Below are 27,280 nucleotides of genomic sequence, written 5' to 3'. Positions count from 1 at the left end.
AGTTTATTGAGTGTTTTCTATCCTGAAATGGTGTTGGATTTTATCAAACGCCTTTTCTACATCAACTGAGATGACCTTGCAATTTTCTCCTTGTTCTATTAGTATGGTGTATTACTTTGATTGATTTTCATATGTTCAAGCATCTTTGCATTCCTGGGATAAATTTCACTGGATCCTGGTGTATAATATAATCCTTTTAATATACCACTGGATTTAGTTTTCTGGTATTTTGTTGAGAATTTTTGTAGCTATACCCTGAGGGGATATTTGTAGCCTCCTTTTCTTGTAGTATTTTTGTCTGGCTTTGGTATTGAGGTATTGCTGGCCTTATAAAATGAGATGGGTAGTGTTCCCTCCTATTTATTTCTTTGGAGTGTTGGGGGGAGTTGAGAAATATTGGTGCTAATTCTACTTTTAGTAGAGCTCACCAGTGAAGTCATCTGGTCCTGGGGTTTTCGTTGTTGGGAGTTTATTTTATTACTAATTTTCTTATTTCTTGATACAGGTATATTCAGATTTTCAGCTCTTCAGTTTTGGTAGTTTGTGTGTTTTTAGGGATTTTCCCATTTCATCTATGTTATCCAAGTTGTTGACATATAGTTGTTCATATTATTCTCTTAAAATCCTTGAAATTTGTTTAAATTGGTAGTAATGTCCCCTCTGATTTTAGTAATTGGAGTCATCTCGCTGTCCTTCTTGCTCTTCTCCCCCTTTTAGTCAATCTAGCTAAAGATCAGTTTTATTAACCTTTTCATAAAACCATCTTTTTTATTTTCTCTATTTTTCTGTTTCCAATTTTATTTATTTCACTCTAATCTTTATTTTCTTGCTTTTCCTAGCTTTGGATTTAGCTTGCTCTTCTTTCTTTAGTTCTTTAAGGTGTTCACTTAGATTATTAATCTGATGTCTTTTCTTTGCTATAGGCATTTACAGCTGTAAATCTCCCCATGAGCACTTTTGTTTCCTGCATTCCTATGTTTTGGCATGTTGTCTTTTCATTTTCATTCATCTCAAGATATTTTCTAATTTCCATTCTGATTTTTTTCCTTGACCCTTTGATTGTTTAAGATTTTATTTTTAAATTTCCACACATTTATGAATTTGCCAGTTTCCCTCTGTTACTAATTTTTACTTTCATTTCTTTTTGAAGATATTTAGTATGATTTCAATCTTTTAAAATTTCTTGAAACTTGATTTGTGGTCTTGCATATAGTTTACCGCAGAGAACAATGTGTATTCTGTTGGTGTTGGGTGTAGTATTCTGTAAATGTGTGTTAGGTCTAATTAGTGTATAGTATTGTTCAAGTCCTCTCTTTCTTAATTGTATGCTTAGCTATTCTGTTAATTATTGAAAGTTTCATTATCATAGAACTGTCTATTTCTCTCTTCAATTCTGACCATCTTTGATGTATATATTGTGGGGCTCTGTTGTTAGGTGCATATATTGTTATATCCTCTTGATGGATTGACTCTTTAATTAATATTTAATCTCCTTTGTATGTTGTAATATTTTTAATTTCAAATCTATTTTGTCTGACAATGATATAGATATCCTGGCTCTCTTTTGATTACTATTCCCATGGAATATCTTTTTCCATTTTGTTACTTTCAATCTTTTGTGTCTTTGTATCTAAATTGAGTCAGCATATAGCTATTTTTTTAATCTGTTCTACCAATCTCTGCCTTTTAATTGGAGAGTTTCATCCATTGATATTTAATTACACAGAGAAGGACTTGGTTTTCTTGCTTAGCTATTTGTTATCTGTATATGTTTTTGTTCAATTCCTTCATTTCTGCCTTTTTTCATATTTAAAATTCTGTACTGTACCATTTTGCTTCCTTTTTTTCCTTTTGTTTTAAATTCTTAGTTATTACCTTAGTAATAATTCACATCTTAAACTTATAACAATCTAGTTTTCATAATACCAATTTCATTTCAACAGTATACAAAAACTCCTCTCCTAAACATCTCTCTCATTTACTGTGCTATTGTCAGAGCCTACATTTCTATGCATTGTGCACCCATTAAAATATATTTATAATAGATTTATAATTATTTTTGTATGTATTTGCCTTTAACTCGATATTGGAAAAAAGGAGTTACAATCCAAAAGTACAATACTGGCTTTTATTTTTTACCAATGTAGTTACCTTTACTGGTGTTCCTTATTTTTCTCATATGGCTTTAAGTTACTGTCTAGTGTCCTTTCATTTCAGGCTGAAGGACTCCCTTTAACTTTTTCTTTTCTTTTCTTTTTTTTGGTAAGGTATGTCTACTAGTAATGAACCCCCTTAGTTTTTGTTTATCAGGGAATATCTTAATTTCTTCTTCATTCTTTAAGGGTAGGTTTGCTAGATATAGAATTCATCGACAGTTTTTCTTCCAGCACCTTAAATATGTCATCATACTGCCTCTAGCTTCCATGGTTTCTGTTGAGAAATTAGTGATTAATCTTAGTAAGGTTTCCCTGTACATTACAGGTTGCTTCTCTTCTGCTGCTTTCAAGATTCTCTGTCTCTAATGTTCAACAATTTGACTATACTTGTCTCAATGTGGATCCCTTTGATTTTTATCCTGCTTGGAATTTGTTGAGTTTCTTTGATGTGTAGATTTATATCTTTCAGATATGGGAGGTTTTCAGCCATTGTTTCTTCAAATACTCTTTCTGCTCCTTTCTCTCTCTAGTCTCCCGGAACTCCCATAATGCATATGTTGGTGAACTTGACAGCCTCCCATGAGTTCCTTAGTCTATGTTCACTTTTCATTTTTCTTTCTGCTCCTCAGACTGGATCATTTCAGTTATTCTACCTTCAATTTCACGGATTCTTCTGCCTACTCAAATCTGCTGTTGAGCTCCTATCATGTATTTTTTTTTCATTTCAGTTCTTGTACCTTTCAGCTCCAGAATTTCCGTGGTTCTTTTTAAAAATTCTATTAATTGATATTCTCATATTGTCCATACATTGTTTTCCTGTTTTTCTTTACCTCTTGAACCTATTTAAGACAGTTGGTTTAAAGGTTTTGCTTAGGAAGTGCATGTCTGGGCTTCCTCAGGCATTGTTTCTGTATATATTTTTTCCTTTGAATGAACCATACTTTCTAGTTTCTTTGTATGCTTTTTGATTTTTCTTGTTGACAACTGGGTATTTGAATATTCCAGAATTCTGGAACTCAGATTCTCCGCCTTCCCCAGAGTTTGCTGTTCTTAACTGTTAAAAGCCTGTGTTCAGCCAGGGTTTTGAGAGACTTCCTTGAATACCAGGACCTTAAAAAACAAATACCACCTGACTCCATCTTTATGGATTGACTCTGTGTTGGGGCACTCTTTTAACACTTAGCCAGACCATTTATGATTCTACCTCAGCCTTCACTTCCTGTTTGCACAAAGCCTGTAGACCAGCCGTGCCACCGTGTTTAGAGACTTCTCAGGGCTTTTCTGAACATATTTCCTGTCCTGGGCATGCATGTGGCTTTCTAAATTCCCCAGTATACATATACTTTTGTATGCCCCCAAATCTCCACAAAAAACAAAAACAAAAAAAAACCCTCTCCCTGGCTTTTCCTCCCAGGCTTTAAGCAGTCTATAGTATGTCTTTTGCCCCAGGTGGTTGCACATTTTAAATTTCCTTAACATGTTTTCAAGTAATGCCTGATGCTTTTCTACCCTGAGCAAGTTCCAAGATAGGCAAACCAAAGATGAGCATCTTGTGTTAAGTTATTCGGAATAGCTCCTGGACAGGTTAGTGCACATAAACATGGTAATTTGTGACTAAGGTCTGCTGTGTTCCCCTGGAACTAGGCAGCGAGGTTATAAAGTGGTAATGTGGGTTGCTGTTTTACAAGACTGCTGCCATCAAGCTCAGAAACAGGGAAAGAGCAAGTGAAAATGCCACGGAGCTTCCTAAGGTTCTTTTTTCTTAACACAGCATTGACTTGGTTGTTAAAAGCTTTTTATTTTCCAGAGTTCTGACAGTGGGTTTTGACAATTTTGGGTTCCTTTTCAATGTTTCTTTGGAAGGATAGTTGTTTGGAGCCATCTACCACTTTGCTGACATCACTCTATGAATACATTTTAAAAACAAATTGTGTAGAAGAGAACTTAGCTTAAAAAGGTATATCCCTACTGTGGTTCAGACTTCCATTTCTGAAATGGCTCAGTAGCTGGGGAATGTTAATTCTGGCATCTCAAGGAAAAAAAACCATCTTGGTCAAACAAATTTGGAGAAAGTGTATGAAAGGCTCTGAAAAGTTGTAAAGAAACCTGCAAACACTTCCCAAGTTTATTTCACTTAAGAGTCTTTGTTATTGGTAATACATATTAACTTTTTTTAAAAAAAAGATTTTTTATTGGGGGGGGACAGAACTTTATTGGGGAACAGTGTGTACTTCCAGGACTTTTTTTCCAAGTCAAGTTGTTGTTCTTTCGATCTTAGTTGTGGAGGGTGCCATTCAGCTTCAAGTTATTGTCCTTTCAGTCTTAGTTGTGGCAGGCACAGCTCAGCTCCAGGTCCAGTTGCCGTTACTAGTTGCAGGGGGCACAGCACTCCAACCAACTGAGCCATCCGGGAGCTCAGCGGTAGCTCAGCTCAAGGTCCCGTGTTCAATCTTAGCTGCAGAGGGTGCTGCCCACCATCCCTTGCAGGACTCGAGGAGTTGAACTGACAACCTCATGGTTGAGAACCCACTGGCCCACGTGGGAATCGAACCAGCAGGCTTCGGAGTTAAGAGCATGGAGCTCTAACTGCCTGAGCCACAGGGCCGGCCCCTACATATTAACATTTGAAGAGCATCTGTAACTAGGATTGGACAAGAAAAATGGCCCCAGTTCTTCAAAGTTTTAAAAGCTTTATGATTTTTTAGTTATTCCCATAGCCAGTTACGGGGTTGGGTGTCAGGGAGAGTTGCAGGGGCAGGCATGACTAGTACTATTTGGGAACAAATAGGAGTCATAGCCCCTTCTCTCCAGTTCTGAGATACATGGAAATAAGCAAGACAGGGGGCCTACGGCCATGTGAGATGTACAGTGCTAAGTGCTCAGGAAGGCACCTTTGATAGCCGACATGGGGAGAATGAGCACAGGGAAAGTGAGGGTACAACTACCTAAATTGCTGGGTGAATACAAACTGGACACTCAAAAAGCTGTGTTTAAAAACAAAACAAATGAGTTGGTGGTGTGGAATGCTATTCTGAGTACAATTAAAAAAAAATTTTTTTTCCCCTAGGGCACCAGGTAGATTCAGTCTGTGGTTAAGGCAGGAAGAGTGGGAGCTGGTGCTACTAGCGTGTTTCCCCGAAAATACCACCTAGCCGAACCATCAGCTCTACTGCGTCTTTTGGAGCAAAAATTAATGTAAGACCCGGTCTTAGTTTACTGTAATATAAGACCGGATCTTTAATATAAAATATAGTAATATAATATAATACTAGGTATTATATTAATTTTGGACCTAAGTCTGAGTACAGAGGAAAACTTTTATTGCAGGTGTTTACACAGTTATTTCCCTTTCCAGATTATGGACCCTTCCAGCACTGAGATTATCTGACTCACCATTGTTCCCAATGATGTCCAACAAAGTATTGAGGGGAAATGGAATATAAACATGATAATCAGTCAACAATGCTCTTTCCTTAGTCTGAAAGCAGGCATGGAAAAAACAGAACCTCTTTAAACAATAAAAAGACTTTCATTTGCATTATTTTATTTGAATGTCTGGAACAGTGGCTCTCATTATTTATTCTAACTGTCCATCCATCCACCTGGATTAATTTTGATTATCCACATAAGAACAAAAATGCTCAGCGATTATGAGCATCCCTTAATTCCATTATCATTCTGTGAATTAACCAGCCAGATAAATGCAACCATAAAACCATATCCTATCAACATGTCAGTTCTTCTCAGGTTGATTTATAGATTCAATGCAATCCCAATCAAAATCCCAGTAAATTCTTTTGTGGATATTGACAAATTCTAATGTTTATATGGAGAAGTTAAAAGACCCAGAATAGCCAACACAATATTGAAGGAGAAAAACAAAGCTGGAAGACTTATTCTATCTGACATCAAGACTTACCATAAAGCTACATTAATCAAGACAGTGTGCAAATTACAGAAAAGAATGGAACAGAATAGAGAACTCTTAAATAGGCCTGCATAAATAGAATAAACTAATCTTTGACAAAGGAGCAAGGATAATATAATGCAGCAAGAACAGTCTTTTTCAGAAATGGTGCTGGAACCATAGGACTTTCACATGCAAAAATAAAAATCTAGACACAGACCTTATATGCTTCATTAGAATTAAATCGAAATAGATCACAGACCTAAATGTAAATTACAAAACTATAAAACTCCTAGAAGATAACATAGGTAGGAAATCTATGTGACCTTGGGCATGGTGATGACTTTTAAAATCCAATACCAAAGGCACGATCATGAAGAAATAATTGGTAAACTGGACTGCATTAAAATTATAAACTTCTGCTCTGTGAAAAATAATGTGAAGAGACTCAAAAGGTAAGCCACAGACTGGGAGAAAATATTGGCAAAAGACACATCTGATAAAGAACTCTTAAAACTCAACAATAGGGAAACAACCCAATTGAAAAAAATGGCAAAAGACCTAGACAGACACCTCACCAGAGAAGATATACAGATGACAGAAAAGCACATGAAAAGACATTCAACATCATATATCATTAGGGAATTGCAAATTAAAACGAGATACCACTACACAACTACTAGAATGGTCAAAATCCAAAATACTAACACCAAATGCTGGTGAGGATGTGGAAGAACAGGAACTCTTACACTGCTGGTGGGAATGCAAAATGGTACTGCCACTTTGGAAGAGAGTGGTAGTTTCTTGCAAAACTAAACATACTCTTACCATGTAATCCAGCAGTTGTGCTCTTTGGCATTTATCCAAATGAGTTGAAATGAATGTCCATACAAAAACCTGCACATGGGAATTCACAGCTTTCTTCATAATTGCTAAAACTTGGAAGCAACCAAGATGTCCTTCAAGAGGTGAATGGATAGTGTGGTACATCCACACAATGGACTATTATTTAGCACTAAAAAGAAATGAGTCATCAAACCATTAAAACACATGAAGGGAACTTGAAAGCATACCAGTAAATGAAAGCCAATCCGAAAATACATACTGTATGATTCCAGTAACAAATGCACTTCTGTGGGGTGGGATGTTGATACATACAAGTGGGGGATATTGTGCATGTGTTGGGGCAGAAGGTCTATGGGAACTCTGTTTTTCCCAGTCAATTGTGCTACGAACCTAAAACTGCTCTAAAAAAAATGTTTACTTAAATAAAACAAAGTATATCCTGAAGTAAAATCAAGAGTAAGAGGATGGTCCCTGGATTCAAGATCTCCATTTTGCATGATGAGTCTAGAAGGACCTCACTGCAGCAATATGTGAGACATCAGGATTTCTCTATACAACCTACAAAAAAATAACCTGTGGGAGAGTAGTTGGGTTTTTTTCTGCCTGGTTTAGTATACACAGGACTTGGACCAAAGGGATGTGGGTTGAACCCCAGCCCTGCAAGGTGAGATGTTTTCCTTATCTATGTAGATTGAATGAGATCACATATGTTAAAGAGCTCTGTGAACTGTCAAACACACATAAATACAAATTGCTACTAATGAATTATTTATTTATTTATTTATTTATTTTTTTATTCAGAATCTTTAATAGGAAATGTACATGTAAAAATGCTCAAGTACTTTAGGAAAAAGAAGATTTATGCACTTAATTTTGAAAAAATAGCTGTGGTGTTGATTTTGCAGAATTAATGTATATTTGCTAATGAATTATTTATAAATGTAACTTAGGAATGTTTCAAATATGTGAGAGTTGTTTATCATGCATGACCATGCCATGCCTCTCACTGGTCAGCTCCCGACTTTGAGAAAGTACTGATTGGTAGGCCCAGATCCCATGCATCCGAAATAGCCAACTCAAAGCAGGGGCAGGCAATCAAGAAAGAATCCTTATGTCACAGCTATCTGCTCTGGGTGCATCCTGCAATGGGAAGGGAGGGAAGGAAAGACAGACAGACACACAGACACACACACACACACACACACACACGCACGCACGCACGCACAACATAATACAGCCATCCAAACAGGACAAACTGTCACAATTCCCAAGCATCCTTTTGGTTAAACAGATGACCAAAAGCAGAAAGTGGCTCCCACACCATGACTGTGAAAGTTGGGGAGCAGCATCTACAGAGCAGATGCCCCTCCTGTTAAGCTTCCAAGTCCCATACGTCTGGCTATAGCACCTCCTTTCTTTCCAAGGCCACGTAGGACACCCTTTAGGACAACAAACACCTTGAAATTCATTACACGTGACAATCTAAAAGGAGACCAAGTGTTAAAGCAGAAATTTATTAAAATCCATTTATATAGTGTTTTACAGACAAAAAAAAAATGTACAGAGTCCTTAACATTTAGGCAATGAACTCTATTCTCAGAAGTGTTTTGCGAGAAGACCAAATTCTCTGCCCTCCCTCCAAAAAAGATACTTCTGTTTATACTCCTGAAAGTGACGCATTTACTACACCATTCAAGAACAATCCTGCTGAGATCTCCAAACCTTTACAGAGTGTGAGGAGATATTAGCAGAGAACCTCCTCCAGAATGCAAAGCCTCATCAGAGGTGTAGTGCAAGAGATACGTAAAATGGCGGCCACTTCAGAGCAGTGTGTGCACACCTGGTGGCCAGGCCACGAGAAGGACGTGAGGGCTGAGCTGGGCAGCCCCTAGCTGCGGAGTGTGGCCAGCCGGGACTGCATGGCCTCTAAGGCTTCCTCCTCCTCTTCCTCTTCCTCATCTTCTGAGGCAGCCATGGCTCCTGGAGGATCAGGCTCTGGAAGGGCATCAGTCACTTTACTAGGTGCTTTGCCCAAGGCCCCTAAAAAAGAAAAAGAGGGAACATATTAACAAAATATTGATTTATAGAAGTGGCCCCTCATCTTCCCTGTCTTTCATAATTGGATCAGTCTGACAAGAAACAGAGAAGGGGCAATAAAACAAGCTAGTATGACAAATGTGCAAACACCAAGTTGTACCTGATATTAAACTATACTACAAAGCTTCAGTAATCAAAACAGGATGGTACTGACCTAAAAACTGACACGTAGATCAATGGAACAGAATAGAAAGCCCAGAAATAAACCCACAAATATATGGTCATTTAATCTATAACAAAGGAAGGAAGATATACAGTAGGGTAAAGATAGTCTCTTTAATAAATAGTGTTTGGAAAATTGGACAGATACATGAAAAATAGGGAAACTAGAGCACTTTCTTATATACAAAACTAAGGTTGAAGTAGATTAAAGACTTAAATGAAAGACCTGAAACCATAAAAGTCCTAGAAGAAAATACTGGCAGTAAACTCTAGGACATCGATCTTACTAATATTTTTTTGGATATATCTCCTCAGACAAGGGAAACAAAAGAAAATATAAACAAATGGGACTACATCAAACTGAAAAGTTTTTGCACAAGGGAAATCATCAACAAAATGAAAAGACAACCCAAAGAATGGGAGAAGATATTTGTAAATAATACATCTGGTAAGAGGTTAATATCCAACATCTACAAGGAATTCATACAACTTAACAGCAAAAAAACAAATAATCTGATTAAAAAAATGGGTAGAGGACCTGAATACATATTTCTTCAAAGAGGACATAGAGATGGCCAACAGACATATGAAAAGACGTGGAACATAACTAATCATCAGGGAAACGTAAGTTAAAACCATGATGCGATATCACTTCACACCTGTCAGAATGGCTATCATCAAAAAATCAAACAAGTGTTGGCAAGGATGAGGAGAAAAGCGAACCATCATGCACTAATGGTAGGATTGCAAATTGGTGCAACCATTATGAAAAACAGTATGGAGGGTCCTCAAAAAATTAAAAATAGAGCTACCTTATGACCCAGCAGTTCCACTTTCGGGTATTTATCTAAAACACTAATTCAAAAAAATATATGCAACCCTATGTTCATTGCAGTATTACTTACAATAGCCAAGATATGGAAGCAACATAAGTGTCCATCAATAGACAAATGGATAAAGATGTAGTACATATATATAATCAAAAATTACTCAGCCATAAAAAAGACGGAAATTTTACCATTTACGACAACAGGGATGGACCCAGAGGGTATTATGCTAAGTGAAATGAGTCAGAGAAAGACACATAGCATATGATTTCAATTATATGTGGAATCTGAAAAACAAAATAAATGAGCGAACAAAACAGAAACAAGCTCATAGACATAGAGAACAAATTGATGATTGTCAGATGGGAGGGGGTTTGGGTGGGTGGGTGGGTGAAAAAGGTGAAAGGCATTAAAAAATACCAATTGCCAGTTATAAAAACAGTCACAGGGATGTAAAGTACAGCATGGAAATATAGTTAATAATATTGTATTATGTATGTTGTCAGATGGGTAGTTGCCTCATTGGAGTGATCACTTCGTAAGACATGTAGTTGTCTAAACACAATGTAGTACATATGAAACTATATAATATTGTATGTGAACTGTAATCGAAAAATAAATTTAGAAAAATTCCTCATTAACCATCATTCGGAGATAACTACTATTTTTCTATGGATGTGATTTTCACATAGTGTGCATTTCCTTAACAACGCTTTTTTTCAAATAATATATTGTGAACATGTTTCCATGTCAGTATATATATTTCTACATTATCTATTACAACTATAATGTATTCCAATAAAAAGGACATAACATAATTGATTCAACCAGTATTCTTATTAGACAGTTAGCTTTTTTCAAACTTTTCAATGTTATAAATAATGCTACTACAGTTATCCATGAGTTAAATCATTCAGCCATCCTTAATTATGAGAGTAAACTCCCAGAAGTCAATCTTCTAGGTCAAAGGTTTTTGATAGTTACTGCCAAATTGCTTTCAAGAAAGTCACCCAAATGCAGGTGGTGAGAGCAGTTATTTCAATATTTCACCTTTCCATTTTGGAAATTCTAGGAATTAAAAAAATTCTTCATCTCTGTGTTTTAAAAAAGATGTTTATATTGTGGTTATTGCTTAAGAAATAACTTGCATAATCTAAAATAAAAAATGTAGAAGGGAATTATAGCCTAAAGAAAAAGCTACCGGCTAATTTAGTAAATGCAGGAAGAATGGTCAGAAAGGAGGGGAGAAAGGCATGTATGTCTAGGTCATACCTGCTGTAATTTCAAACAGAATTTTGTCAATTTCCATTTCCGCTTCTTCTTCCATTTCCTCCTGGTCATCCATGCTCTCGAAAGTGTCCTCTAACATCTCTTCTATGATCCCAGCCTAAACACAGAATAAACCACGTCACTTGCAACTATTCGATCTGTTCCCAAAAGACACTTCTAAGGGCCAGTGCCAACTGAACTCAGTGCCAGTACACCCCTCTAAGGCCTAGCACCGGACAGCTGGCCACAGGAAACATGGATGCTGTCCTCCGCAGAAAGGCAAAAGGCCAAAGGGAACTGATCTCCAAATTCAGCACCAAGCTTGGAGGCAGGCCTCTAATGGCTGTCAGCGGAGCTTCACAAAGTAACACAGACCACAGTGGCAGCACTTGGGGAACAATCTGCTGACAGATGAGCGTCCGCACCGCACCGGTCTGTCTTGGGAAAAGCATCTGCCCTACGCTGCAAACATAATCTGTGAGTGCAGGAATTGAACAGTATGAAAACTTGTTGGAGTCATAGTAGACACTATGATAACAAACACTGAGAGCAGGGTGGGGTGCCATAAGACCCCAGAAAGGCCTGCAGAGTACTTTGGCATGTCCAGGTTACAGCTGGTGGCACAAGGTCCACTGGGTGGGTCTGGAAAGGGTCAGTCAATTCACGAAAGCTGATCCTCCTCTCCTGAGAATGGACAAGATGGCGTTTCTGAAGCCAACAGGTAATGCCCAGACTCTCCTGGATGCCCTGTGCCTGGCAGCCTGAAGCTTTGTTCTCAGGGGAGTGTGGCAGCACCACACCCCCAGAGAGCACAGGAAAACTGCTCTCGAACACTGGCCAGCTCACACAGGCCCTGCCGTCTTCCCTGCTTACTAGTGCTCAGCTCCCAGGGAAGGCCCTCCCTACTGACTGTTTTTGTGTTTTTGAAGCAGAAAGTCAGAACAGCACTCTCCAATGTCAAAAAGGGGGCAACGGACATCCCTGGGCAGAAGAGGTGAGAGGGGGCTGAGTGGCCGTGGTGGATGGCAGAGGGAAAGCACGGGTTCAGCCTTCTGAGAAGTTGCCAAAAGAGAAAGATCTGACTACTTTGCAACCTGCAACCTTGCTTTGTATTTTGACATCCCACTGATTCAGGAAGCGGAGGTCCCATGTGGCAGCTCCAGTTCTGGCTCCCCTGCACTCAGCCAGGGCACAACTCTCACTGAGCACGCTGATGCAATCAGAGTGAAAGCAAGCCCTTTCTCCTGCCTGCCTTTCTACTCCCAGACCATTCAAGTGCCTTAGTGACATGAATCTAGCTAGTACCATCTTCTGCCCATTCTCAGACCCTTTATTCCCAACTGAAATGAATAAACAAGTTCACATTCGAGGTGAGACAGGTAGAGCCCCCTGGAAGTCATCTTCGTGCTGGAGGCTATGGTAAAAAGGGTTCACTAGACACTTGCTAACTGATTATATGCGCCTGCTGGAATCCTGACTGTAATAGCCCCACACATCCTGGAAGCAGTTGTCATTTATTTATTCAATCAACAACTATTCATCAACTGCCTGCTCTGTGCCAAATGACAGGTCAAATGGAATGAGTCAGATCATGTCTTTGCCCTTCAGGAGCTGGACCCCCATCGAGGCTTCAGTTTGTACCTGGGTACGCACCATCAGAAGAATTCTATTAAGTATCTATGACCATCTACCAAATGCAAGCCTTCCTTCAAACCTATTCTATTTTCAGTATTCAGAAACTGTGGAAAAGATCCAATTCTAAAATAAAGATTTCCCTCAGATCCTGACAGCTACATGACTTAGAACGACCAGATTCGATGTCATTCCAACAATTAACTTGTTATCCAGTTCTAGATGGACTGGCATCACCAACTTGGTGGACGAGACAGCTACACACCACTTTTGAAGGACATACCCTCTTGCCTGGTTCCCTCCGACTGATACTGCCAAGGAGTTCTCATTCCAAAGACCTGGACCCTGGGTTTTTTATATCTTTTCCATCAATTTTTCTTCTCCGGTTTCTCTCTCCTAGGCCCTGGGGTCCCATATACAATTCAAGTTCATAAGTGTAATTCCTTCGGAGGAAGGAAGATGACTTCTACACTTTACAATCTGCATATAAGAATTGGAAGTACATAACCTTGGCTCCCAGGCCGCAGGTTTTAAGTATGAGCACCTGCAGAAGGCACTTCCTATCATCATTTCCTCTGAGGCAGCAAACACAATAAGATCAGATATCTGGGCTCCAACCCCAGATCTGTCACCTATTGCCAACACTACTTATAAGTTACCTGGTAACTTGGAGATTCAGTTTCCCCCTGTGTAAAATGGGGATAAAAACCCCTATCCCAGGGTCGCTGGGGGGACTTGACAGGACAGTACGTGTGACGTACCACTGGCTGGCAGGGGGCTCAGCAACACCGCCAACCTGAGCCCGGCCCACCAACAGGGCTCTGCCAGGCCCTGATCCTGGGGGAGGCAGGTATTTATTGCTCTTTATTTGGTTCTGAGTCTCTCCTTTTCTAGTCTAAAAAAGGCATCAGCAACTACAGCCTGAGGGTCAAACCCAGCTCACTGCCTACTTTTGTAAATAAAGTTTTACTGGAACACAGCCACACTCATTTGTTTACATGCTATCTATGGTTGCTTTTACACTACAAAGAAGAGTGTAGTAGTTATAACAAAGATGTATGGCCCACAAAGTAGAAATTACATCTACTATTTAGCCCTTTACAGAAAAGGTTTGCCAAAACCTGGCTGGGGAAGCAGGGAGAACGACCTCCTGCACCATCTTCACCAGCCTTCTGCTGGAGCAGAGGGTAGAACCTGGGCTTTTGTCTCCTTGCTCATGTCAGATGCCATCAAGCCCAGCTCCCTGAATCCTCAACAGTTGCTATCTGGATGGATCTCCCACCTTCCTTAGAGCTCTGGGTACACTTTCACTTCTAAGGGGCACGGGCAATCTGACCAGCCTCTGCCATTGCTCAGCTCAGAGAGTTTCAACCCATGTTCAAAGCTGTTCTCTCTCCTCAGTGTCTGGCAACAGTGGTGGGTCTGTCCCCGCCCCACGCAGCCCGAGCCCCTGCCACTTGCTGAGAGTGACACTTAGTGGTTTAGAATGCGATGCAGGGCCGGCCCAGGTGACCTTCATCATCTCTTTGGATAGCTCCCGCATGGTGGCCTGGATCTCTGGGATCTTCACAAGACTCTGCATGGCCTTCATCACTTCAGTGCTCTTCTGCAGGGAACCAGCCACTCGCAAAACCGCTGAAAGAGAAGGGCAACAGTCAGTATTGCTCAACAGGATGTGACACAGGAGGCAAGAGAGAGAGAGAGAAACTCAAAGTCACATTGCGAGCTAGTCTAATAAAAGGGAGCGGTATCATGTGGGTTCCCGAAGCTATTTATGTATCTGTGGAATACATTACTGCATTAGCTGACCAAGAAACGGACTTTTCTACACTGTGTGCCACTTTGCTGACACTGGGACAAATTCTCTGAGCACGCACCCCAACTGGCCAAAGGCCTGTGACTGATCTTTAGGGAAGGAAGCCCTAGGCCTCCATGACACCCAGGTTAAGCCACACGTGAGAGGAACAGTTGTGGACCTTGGCAGAACAGAAGGCTTTGGGCTACCCAGGTAATGCTCATCACAAACAGCCTGTGGATGGATAGCAGCCACTCTGGGAGGATCCCGTTGCTGGTTCTCAAGCAAACGAAGAGAAATCAGGATAAGACACAATGAGAATACGCGTGTGTCAGTGTAAGGCGGTTACAGTTCCTTGCTAGGGCAAAACTTTCTGTATTCTGAGACCACAAGTATACTATATATTCTTTATGGGAAATCAGAATACTAGCAAATGATCGTTTCCCCTCCTAAACCCTTTAACATGTCAAAACAAAGAGTTGGCAACCCTCCAAATTTGTTTTGAGTTTCATGAGACTTAAAGTTTTGAGAACTGCCGTACATCAAACTGCTTGCTAAAACTGGCACACAGACTCCAGTATTGCAGTGCCTGGCTGGGCCAGGAGTCACTGCAAATTTATCTCCCTCTGAATACCGACTTTAGGAAGCTTTCATGTTTCAGGAAAAACAAGAGGCAAGGAAACAAGGGTGATCAAGGAAATACCAGTCTGACATATGCGTACACAGCATTTTGTGATTTTTCTAAAGAAGTTATAAAGAATACTTACAAAGTTATAAAGAATACTTCATTTTCCTCATCACTAGAATGGGAAAGTAAAATATCTATTAAGATTTATCATTATAGAGGAAGTATCAAGAATCTGGCTGAAATAAGCAATAAATTATATGTCGTAATGATATAAGAAATTCTAGAATATTAAATTTGCTATTGATTATTGTAACAAGGTAACAGATGGGAAGATGAGTAAAGGGTAAAAATAAAGCAAACCCTAGTTCTATTTGAATTATGAAAGTCTGATGTCTACCCACACCCATGTTTTATCCTAATTTGCATCCCAAGTCTACATCCCAGAGAGAGTGCCTCAAAATGACATGTGTTCAAGTAACCTATTTCTGTTTTGTTTGGTTTATTCATTTATTTTTTATAGTCCACATATAAGTGAAATCATATGGTATTTATCTTCCTCTGTCTGATTTATTTCACTTAGCACAATACCCTGTAGATTCATCCATACTGTTGCAAATGGCAAGATTTCATTATTTTTGTTTTATGGCTGAGTAATACTCCCTTGTGCGTGTGTGTGTACATCAGTTCTTTTTTATCCATTCATTTATTGATAGATACCTACACTACTCCCATATCTTGGCCATTATAAATAATACTGCAATGGACATGGGCATACATATATCTTTTTAAACTAGTGTTTTGTTTTCTTTGGATAAAAGAAGTGGGACTGCTGCATCATATGGTAGCTCTATTTTTAATTTCTTGAGGAACCTCTATACTGTTTTCCATAGTAACTGCACCAATTTGCAATCCCAACAGTGTACAAGGGTTCTCTTTTCTCCACATTCTTGTCAGCACTTGTTATTAGTTGATTTTATGATGATAGCCATTCTAACAGGTGTGAGGAGATAGTCATTATGGTTTTGATTTGTGTTTTCCTGATAATGATTAAGTTGAGCATCTTTTCATATGTCTTTTGGCCATCTCTATGTCCTCTTTGGTGAAATGTCTATTCAGGTCCTCTGTCCAATTACTAATTGGACATTTATTTTTTTGGTGTTAAGTTGTATGAGTTCTTTATAGATGTTGGATATTAACCCCGTATTGGATGTATCATTTGCAAATATCTTCTCCCATTCAGCTGGTTGTCTTTTTTTTTTTTTATGATTTCCTTTGCTGAGCAAAGACTTTTTAGTTTGATGTAGGTAATCCATTTTGAGTTTATCTTTGTATATGGTCTAAGAAGTGGTCCAATTTCATATCTTGCATGTATCTGTCAATTTTCCCAAACCACTTAACAGACTGTCTTTACCCCATTGTACATTCTTGCCTCCTTTGTCATAGATTAATTGACCATAAGCGAGGATTATTTCTGAGCTCTCCATTCTATTCCACTCATCTATATCTGTTTTTATGCCAGTACTATATTATTCTGATTGCTGTAACTTTGGAGTATAGTTTGAAATCAGGGAGTGTAATATCTTCTACTTTGTTCTTTCTCAAAATTTTATTAGCTATTCAGGGTCTTTTGTGGTTCCATTTTTTTCTCTTTTTTTTTTTTAAGGATTAGTTGTTCTAGTTCTGAGAAGAATGCCAATGATATTTTTGATAAGGATTGCATTGAATCTGTATATTGCTTTAGATATAAGGACATTTTAACAATATTAACTTCCAGTCCATGAGAATGATGTATCATTCCATTTATTTGTATCTTCTTCAGTATCTTATAGTTTTCAGAGTACAGGTCTTTGACCACTCTGGTTAAATTTATTCCTAGGTATTTTATTTTTTTGATGCAATTGTAAATGGGATTGCTTTCCTAATTTTTCCTGATCGTTTATTATTTGTATATAGAAATATAACTGATTTCTGTACATTGATTTTTGTATTCTGCAACTTTACTAAATTCATTAGTCTAATAGTTTTTTGGTGGACTCTTTAGGCTTTTCTATATATAGTATCAGGTAATCTGCAAATCAAGTTTTACTTCTTCCTTTCTGATTTGGATGCCTTTATTTCTTTTTCTGGTCTGACTGCTGTGGATAGGATTTCTCATACCAGGTTGAATAGAATTGGTGAGAGGGGGCATCCTTGCCTTGTTCCTGATCTTAGAGGAAAAGGTTTCAGGTTTTCACCATTGAGTATGATATTAGCTATGGGTTTGTTACATATAGCTTTATTATGTTGCTATGTTCCCTCTCTCCCTAATTGGTTGAGAGTTTTTATCATAAAAGGATGTTACATTTTATCAAGTACTTTTTCAGCATCTATAGAGATGATCATATGATTTTTATTCTTCATTTTGTTGACATCATGTATCACATTAATCGATATGGATGGTCAACAATCCTTGTATCCCTGGGATAAATTCTGCTTGATCATGGTGTATAATCCTTGTAATGTATGATGTACTGTTGAATCCAGTTTGCTAATACGTTGTTGAGAATTTTTGCATCTATGTTCATCAACTATATTGGCCTGTAATTTTCTTTTTTTGTAATGTCCTTGACTGGTTTTGGTATCAGGCTAATGCTGGCTTCATAGAAAGAGTTTGGAAGCATTCGTTCCTCTTCAATTTTCTAATATAGTTTAAGAAGGATAGGTATTTATTCTTCTTTAAATGTTTGGTAGAATTCACCTGTGAAATGGTCTGGTCCTTTTATTTGTTGGGAGTTTTATGATTAGTGCTTCAATTTCATTACTAGTAATCAGTCTGTTTAGATTCATTATTTCTTCCTGGTTCAGGCTTGGAAGGTTATAAGCTTCTAGAAATTTATCCATTTCTTCTAGACTGTAGAATTTGTTGGCAAATAATTGTTCAGTGTTCTTTAATGATTCTTTGTATTTCTGTAGTGTCGGTTGTAACTTCTCTTTCATTTATGATTTTATTTGTGTTCTCGTTTTCTTGATGAGTTTGGCTAAAGGTTTGTCAATTGTGTTTATCTTTTCAAAGAACACACTCTTAGCTTCATTGATCTTTTCTACTGTTTTTAAATTTCTATTTCATTTATTTCCCCTCTGATCTCAATTATTTCCTTCCTTCTCCTTATTTGTTTTTTTCCCCCTAGTTCCTTTAGATGTAACATTCGACTTTATTTGGGAGTTTTCCTGTTTCTTGAGGTAGGCCTGCATAGCTATGAACTTCTCTCTTAGAACTGCTTTTATTGCATCCCATAAATTTTGAAAAGTTGTGTTTTCATTTGTCTCAAGGTAGTTTTTGATTTTCTGTTTGACTTCTTGTTTGATCCACTGGTTGTTTAGTAGCATGTTGTTTAGTCTCCATGTATTTGTGGTTTTTTCCAGTTTTCTTCTGGTAGTTGATTTCTAGTTTCAGGCCATTGTAGTCAGAAAATATACTTGATATAATTTCAATCTTCTTGAATTTACCTAAACTTGTTTTGTGGCCTAATATATGATCTACCTTGGAGAAGGTTCCATGTGCACTTGGAAAAATTGTGTATTCTGCAGTTTTTGGATATGTTCTATAAATGTCTATTAAATTGGTCTGGTTTAATGTGACATTTAAGGCCATTATTTCCTTATTAATTTTCAGTCTTGATAATCCATCCATTAATGTGTGAGGTATTAAAATCCCCTATTATTGTATTACTGTGAATTTCTCCCTTTATGTCTATTAATATTGGTTTATTTAGGTGCTCCTATGTTGGGTTTGTAGATATTTACAATTTATATCCTCTTCTTGTATTGACCCCTTTATAATTACGTAATGTCCTTCTTTGTTGTTTTTTACAGTCTTTGTTTCAAAGTCTATTTTGTCTAAGTAGTGCTACCCCAGCTTTCTTCTTGCTCTTATTTGCATGGAGCATCTTTTCCCATCTCTTCACTTTCAGTCAGTTTGTTGGTCCTTCAATGTGAAGTGAGTCTCTTGTAAGCAGCATACAGATGGATGTTTTTTAATCTATTCAGCCACCCTGTCTTTTTACTGGAGCTTTTTTTACTTTTTAAATTACTTTACATTTAAAGTAATTAATAAATATGTACTTATTGCTACTTTGTTGTTGTTGTGGGTTTTTTTTTTTTTTGTAGTTCTCCTCTGTTCCTTTCTTCTTCTCTTGATCTCTTCCCATGTGGTTTGTTGGTTTTCTTTGGTGTTTTGTTTAGGTTCCTTTCTCTTTATCCTTTGTGCAACCTTTGTAAGTTTTTGGTTTGTGGTTACCATGACCTTTATGTATATCATTCTATATCTATAGCAGACTATTTTAAGCTGGTAGAAGTTTAATTTCAAATATATTCTAAGAAGACTACTTTATTACTACCCACTCCACGCTTTATGTTTTTGAAGTCACATTTTAGATCTTTCTGTTTTGTGCATTTCCTAAGTACTTATTGTAGTTTGAGTTGAGTTTGATACTTTTGTCTTTTGACCTTCATAATAGCTTTTTAAATGTCTGACTTGCTGTATTTATTAACTATTTGACTTTACCTGTGACATTTTTCGCCTTTCTTATATTTTCTTATTTTTGGTTATGGCATTTCCTTTTCTGCTTCAAGAAGACCCTTTAACACTTCTTGTGAAGCTGGTTTAATGGTGACAAACTACTTTAGTTTGCTTGTTCATGAAACTTTCTCTCTGCTTCAATTCTGAATGATAACTTTGAAGGGTAAACTCTTCTAGGCTATAGGTTCCTTTACTTTCAGGACATAAAAGATGTCCTGCCACTCCCTTCTGGCCTGTAATGTTGCTGCTGAGATATCAACTAATAGCCTTATGAGGTTTCCTTTGTATGTAACTTCTTTTCCTCTTATTGCCTTTAAACTTGTCTCTTTAACTTTTGCCATTTTAATTACATCTTGGTGCGGGTCTCTTAGGATTAATTTTGCTTGGAGCTTTCTGTGCTTCCTGGACTTGGATATCTGTTTCCTTTCCCAGGTTAGGAAAGTTTTCAGCCATTACTTCTTCAAATCAAGTTTCCGTTCCTTTCTTTCTTCTCCTGCTGGTACTCCTATAATGTGAATGTTTGTGTGCTTGATGATGTCCCAGACGTCCTTTATATTATCCTCACTTTAAAAAATTCTTTTTCTCTTGGCTGTTCTCATTGATTGATTTCCACTAGTCTTTTTTCCAGGTCACAGATCCATTCCCCATATTAGCTAATCTTACTGATCTAGGAAACTAAAAACCAGAAATAAACATAAAAGGATTAATCCTTTAGCATTTTATTGTTGAGAATTTCGAACATACACTAAAGTTGAGAAGTATCACTTCACCAAAGAAGAAATATGGATGCCAAGTAATGTGCCTAATCATTAGCCATTAGGGAAATGCAAACTAAAACCACAATCAGATAGCTCTACATACCCATCAGAATGGCTAAAATAAAAAATAGTGACACCACCAAATGTGAGGATGCAGAAAACTGAATCACTTATACATTGGCGAGTGGTAATTCAAAATGGTACTGCCACTCTGGACAATTTGACAGTTTCTTATATGCAACCATAAAAATCCAGTAATTGTTCTACTGGGCATTTATCCCAGAAAAATTAAGACTTATGTTCATGCAAAAATTTGTATACTTTCATATCAGTTTTATTCATAATAGCTGATAACTGGAAACAACCCAGAAGTCCTTCAACAGATGAATGGTTAAACAAATTGTAGTATAGCCATGCCACGAAATACTACTCCGCAGTAAAAAAACGAATGACCTATTGATACATGAAAAACCTGGGTTAATTTCCAGAGAATTATGCTAAGTGAAAAAAGCCAATCCCAAGAGGTTACATACTGTACAATTCCATTTATATAACATTCTTGACAAAATTATAGAAATGAAGAACAGATTAGTGGGTGCCAGAGATTAAGGGCGGGGGTGGAAGAGAAGCAGGTGTGGTTATAAAAGGGCAATGTGAGGGATCCTTGTAGCAATGGGGACGTTTTATAGCTGTATCAATGCCAATATCCTGCTTGTGATATTGTACTGTAATTCTGCAAGATGTTACCACTGGGGGAAATGAATAAAGGGTACACAGAATCTCTCTGTATTATTTCTTACAACTGAATGTATGTGAATCTATAATTATTTGAAAATAAAAACCTTAATTAAAAAAATCTCACAAAATATATAAAAATAAAGTAACATTATATTGCCATCCCTGCTAGAAGAGATATTACATACATAAAAATACAACTTCTGCTATAAATATTATAGCAGATAATAACAATAATATATATATTATTATAGCAGATAATAACAATAACCAAAGATGAAACAAAGTAGCTAAATACAGGCTTGTCTTCATAATTGATAGGTGCAAAGATCAATGGAAATATTCTGGAAAAAAATCTGATACCAATAATGAAAGCAACAAAAACACAAAGTTCTCTTTACCTATCACAGGCTCTACTGAGAACTACAGTTAAATTAAACAATCAGAAAAGGAAATTAAAATAATTATTAAAAGTGGCATCAACAGCAAAATGCAGCTCCTCGGTAGCAAGGGCCCAGGGAAGAAATAAACTCACAAACTAGACTGACTGGTTTTTAAAAGCCATCTTAAACATGACAATTACAAACAGAATGAATAAAATTATAATAAAATATGGAATTTTACAATGACATTTAACAATGACAAGTGAAAGCCCAGAGAAGTGATATTAAAAACATTCATGCCTCAAAAGTGATTATCTTTGAAGCGAATAGGATACTTCTTCCTTATAACAAGGTTAAGAAAAATAGTTAAAATATAAATGATATACAAGGAAATACCCAACACATAATAATACATAAAGATAAAAATTAAAAGGAAAATAGTATAAACATTCTATAATATAGGGAACCCAAACCAAAGGCCATAGGAGTGGACCATATAATATTTGTCCTTTTGTGACAGGTGTCTTTCACTTAGCAGAATGCCTTCAATAATCATCCATGTTGTAACGTGTCAGAATTTCCTTCCTTTTTAAGGCTGAATAATATTCTATGTGTGTATATACCACAATTTCTTTATCGATTCATCCTTCAATAGATACTCGCGTTGCCTTTACCTTCTCCCTATTGTGAATAATGCTGCTATGAACATGGATACACAAATTATCTCTTTAAATCCTTGCTTTCAGTTCTTTTGAGTATATACCCAGAAGTGGAACTGCTGAATCATACAGTAATTCTATTTCCTGCCCCACCTTGGAATCTCTGTCAACTTTTTCCCCTCAATCAAAACATACTCATCATTCTGTCTTATTCTGTGGGAAGCGGCTGTCAGAAAGCTATCACTTGGAATGCATTTAATTATGACAATGTATTAATAACTGACAAGGCTTAATATGTTACTCCTCCAAGAGACATCTGCATTTTAACAGAGGAACCTCTTAAGGAAAAGGAATGCCTTCATCAAATGATGGCTTTTCAAAGCAGCAACAGGCTGGGGCTGGGTGTGGGGTGGGGCACAGCCAAAGCAAGACCTCTCGGGAACTGTCATTATACTATTTCTAGTTTTCTCTTTTCTCACTCTCAAAATGTAGACTCCTCCCTCCTGCCTGTTCCAGGTTCTGTCCTCAGGTGTACCTTGGAGTAACTGCTGTATTTAATTTGACCACAAGCAACACCCTACTATAAATTCTCTCAACAACCCTCCCGAGGGAGTCCTCCTACCAGGACGGGTATTTGGTGCTGGGGAAGCCGGGTGATCCGCATAGAGTGAGTTTAAACAGCCCCCAAATAGAATCTCCTCTCTCTTAGGCCTGTTCCTCTCTCTAGGTTTCCAGTGTGTTAATGGCCCTGTAGTCTTTCCACGTTCCAGGGTTTGGAGCAACTCAGGCTTGTTCATACCTTCACCAAGTCCCACTTACTCTGCATCCAGAGCAGTTCTTCCCAGTGTCCTCTCTTCCACTCCATGCCACTAGACTAATCTGTTCAGGCCCTGCCCATTATCTCCCAGGTACCACTGCCCCCCATCTGGCTACATCTGTCTATTCCTGCACCCACGGTCTCTGCTTAGTGTGCCAAGGTTCTCCACTGCCTACGAAGTGAAATTACAATTGCTCAGCTTAACTCTCAAAACTCTGACTCCAAATTACCTTTCCAGCTTTACCTCCCACTGCTCCCCTTAATGCACTCCTGTCAAACTGAATAAAGTACTATTGGCTGAACAAAGCCTGAAATAGTTCCCCTGTGCCTTTGTGCACCCTGGTTCCTCTACTTGACATGCCTCCAGGATTCTCCCCAAAATACTTTTCCTCTGAACTCCCGCTGCACTTTATCTGCACCATTGGCACACCACATCTCAGTCTGAACTTATCTCAACCCTTGCTCTTCTTTTAACAGCTATACAAATAGTCTTCTTCACCTCCCTATTCGTTCCCTCTGGCCATCAACCTCAGAGTTGGGGTACCCTTGTTCTCGGGTACCCCAACTTCCCAGACCTTCCCTCAGTGTTTGGAGTTCTTTTTTTGGCCCCAGGACCGTTACCCACGCTGACACTCTGGTTGGAACACTGCCCCAACACATACACTCAATTGCTTCTCTTCCTTCAGATTTCATCTGTGCCTGTAAGGAGCCATCCTTGCCTGCACCTCCCCTTTACATTCTCCTCGTGCGTACCAGTTTGCAATTACAAATATACATTTATTATTTATTTTATGATGTATTTTATTGTGTATTTTAATGAAAGTTATCCAATTATTTGCTTTTCCCCCTTTACCTAGAGGGCAATGACTGTGCCTATATATTCACTATTTTATCTCCAGAGCCCAGCAATACTATGGCACATAATAGGGGCCAAAAGAAATGTATTTATTAAATGTATTAACATTTTGCTCTTTGTAGCTTAGTCTATTTGCTGAGGAGACTGGACAATGTTCTCATGAAGCCTACACTTAAACCAGTCTCTCTCCCTACCTCCTTTCTCTCGTTCTCTCCTTTTTCTCTTTCTTTAAAAAAGAGGAGAGATATAGGAAAGAAGGGGATGGTGGGGAGAAGGAGCTCTGAGAAACAATGCAAGGAACAAAAAAAAAAACTTCAAAAAGAAGACTATTAATAATAAGGGACAATACTGCACTCATGAAATAAGGATTTTTTTTTTTTTTTTATAAAAAGGAACTATCAGAGAACTCTTTCCTGGAAATTAAAATTAAGATAGTGCCTCCCCCAAAAAAAGAACTCAACAGAAAAAATGGAACATAAAATTGAAGAGATTTCTCAGAAACTGGAAAACAAAGACTAAATTGATGGTGACAATGGTGATAATATTTAGAACCTACATCTATGCAAATACCCCGTGCCAGGCACTGAGTTGAGCCTCACAACCACTCTCTGAGGAAGGCATGATTATTATTCTCAAAATGGAACACAGGAAAGCTAAGAAAATTAAAGGATCAATCTGGGAAAATCTTTTGCTTTCATAACAAAACAGAAAATACAGTGGAAAGGAAACAATAAATTCAAGAGCCGAGAGACCAAAGAACAGAGCCCTGGTCTTTTAGAAATCCGTGTGGAAACATTTACAGATGAAATTATATTGACGTCTTGGATTCCCAAGGAAAATATAGGGTGTTGGTAGGAACACAGGGGAAGTAAGACCAGGTAAGATTTCTGTATGGGCATATTAATTTTGACACACCCATCAGATATGAGTGGAGATGACAACTACACATTTAGTGATAAAGTCAGGCCTGAAGATAAAAATTCAGAAATCAATGGCATTTAAAGGATGAGGTTAGGTAAGATCACCTAGGGGGACAGACTGAAGATGGAAAAGAACAGAGGATCTAGAACACAGAGCCTGAGAGCACTTTTACATTAAAAGACCAAACAGCAGGTATCTTACGTTTCAGTTGTGATAGAGCCACAAAATAATATACATTTGAAATAACATAATATATTGTTACAAATGCGTATTTAAAGATAGTAGGCTCTTGACTTATGTGCAATACATATAAGAGCTTTTGTTATGTTTACTACTAACAATATATGCTACGAGAGAAGAGATATTTTTTCACATGGATTAACAATGATTATTTGTGAGCTATAATTGCTTGAGAAGGTTGTTTGTTTTTAAATGCTCATTAACTCTTTTTAAAAACTTTTATTTATTTAAGTGTTTTTCTGGGACCCATTAGCTCCAAGCCACATAGTTGTTTCAATCTAGTTGTGGAGGGCGCAGCTCACCATGGCCCATGTGGGGATCGAACCGGCAACCTTGTTCTTAAGAGCACCGCGCTCTAACCAACTGAGTTAACCGGCCACCCCCGAAAAGATTTTTTGTAATCAGTACACAGAAAGCAGAGATGAATCAAGTTCACTAGTTCCACAAGAAATGTTAAAACAAGATAACACTTCTCAAAACTTTTTAAGTCTGACAATATCAAGGGTTGCTGAAAGGTATGGAAAAAAGCTCTCATCTGCTGCTGGTGGAAATAAAAATTAGTAAAACCTCTTTGGAGAGCAATTTTGCAATATTAGAAAAATTTAAATCCAGCTATTCCACTTCTGAGTATATAGCTGTCCTGAAGAAACCATTACATGTGTAAGAGTGTAATGATATTCACAGCAGCACTGTTAGTAAAAGCAAAAATTGAAAACAGCTTAAATGTCCATCAATGGGGGAAGAGAAAAATAAAATATACCCATGTGATGGAATAATATCCAGTAGTTAAAATATATTTTATCACTATGGGTAGATTTCAAAAATGAAATGATTGGGCCAGCCCAGTGGCTCAGGCAGTTAGAGCTCCATGCTCCTAACTCCAAAGGCTGCCGGTTCGATTCCCACATGGGCCAGTGGGCTCTCAACCACAAGGTTGCCAGTTCAATTCAAGTCCCACAAGGGATGGTGGGCTCGGCCACCTGCAACTAAGATTGAACACAGCACCTTGAGCTGAGCTGCCACTGAGCTCTCAGATGGCTCAGTTGGTTGAAGTGCATCCTCTCAACCACAAGGTTGCCGGTTCGACTCCCACAAGGGATGGTGGGCTGAGCCCCCTGCAACTAGCAACGGCAACTGGACCTGGAGCTGAGCTGCGCCCTCCACAACTAAGACTGAAAGGACAACAGCTTGACTTGGGGGGAAAAAAAAAAAGTCCTGGAAGTACACACTGTTCCCCAATAAAGTCCTGTTCCCCTTCCCCAATTAAATAAAAATGCAATAATTAATGGGGAAAAAAGATACAAAACAGTATGTATAATACCACATATACAAATTTTAAGATTCGCAATAGTGGTTTCCTCTGGGAGGTTGAGAGAGAATTGGGAAGGCATATTAAGGAGCTTCGAGTTTAGTAATAGTGTTTTCTTTCTTTTATAATATAAAAACTAAGGCAAAGATAACAAAACGTCAAATTGTATTGGTTCTGGGTGGTAGGGACATAAGCTGTATTATCCTGTGTACTTTTACCTTTGCAATTGGGGGGGGGAAGAGACTGGGCATAGAATGTTTTATTCATAGGGGGAAAAAGGCAAAATAAACAATATGTTTCCTGATGTTGACTCAGTAAAGGAAATAGTGAAAAAATTTTAAATAAGCTTATCATGGTCAACAAAGCACGCATTTTTTCATCATGTTGCATAAAAAATAGAGAATAAACATGAAATTTTCAAAGCTGGATATAAAAGACAAGAGCTTTGTACCTAAGCTTTCAAAATGACAGATCAGATTAAACTATTTCTTCACGGTACGGAATACTTGGCTTGTTCAAAAGGCATATATCTAGGTGGCATGTCCAGTAAAGAGTCTAAATACATTACGTTAGGGCTAAAATCAGTTTTTAAAAGTTAATAAGATGTGGTACAAACCATTTGATTGTCATGTTTTTACTTTTTCCCAACCCATGATTATTTTCTTCAGTATTCAGAGACAGAAATTGATGACATATTTATTATTATACATATTTTAAAAACATAT

General features: G+C 37.9%; 1 protein-coding gene across 5 annotated transcripts in view; it reads right to left on the bottom strand.

Moving 5' to 3' along the window:
• Positions 1-8,407: 8,407 nt before the first annotated feature.
• The window catches only part of LOC308506077 (charged multivesicular body protein 3), a 71,245-nt gene continuing 52,372 nt past the window's right edge, over positions 8,408-27,280 (bottom strand). For all 5 annotated transcript variants that reach the window (XM_081068972.1, XM_081068968.1, XM_081068970.1 and 2 more), the window contains 3 exons: positions 14,410-14,531; positions 11,268-11,382; positions 8,408-8,949 (listed from right to left, as the gene is read on the bottom strand). In XM_081068972.1, coding sequence (XP_080925098.1) covers positions 8,798-8,949; positions 11,268-11,382; positions 14,410-14,531 — 389 coding nt within the window. In that variant the 3' untranslated portion in view covers positions 8,408-8,797. The remainder of the gene's footprint in view (positions 8,950-11,267; positions 11,383-14,409; positions 14,532-27,280) is intronic.

The sequence above is a fragment of the Rhinolophus hipposideros genome, assembly GCF_964194185.1.
Source record: "Rhinolophus hipposideros genome assembly, chromosome: 12".
Taxonomy (NCBI): Eukaryota; Metazoa; Chordata; class Mammalia; order Chiroptera; family Rhinolophidae; genus Rhinolophus; species Rhinolophus hipposideros.
This window is presented reverse-complemented; position numbering and strand designations above follow the sequence as displayed.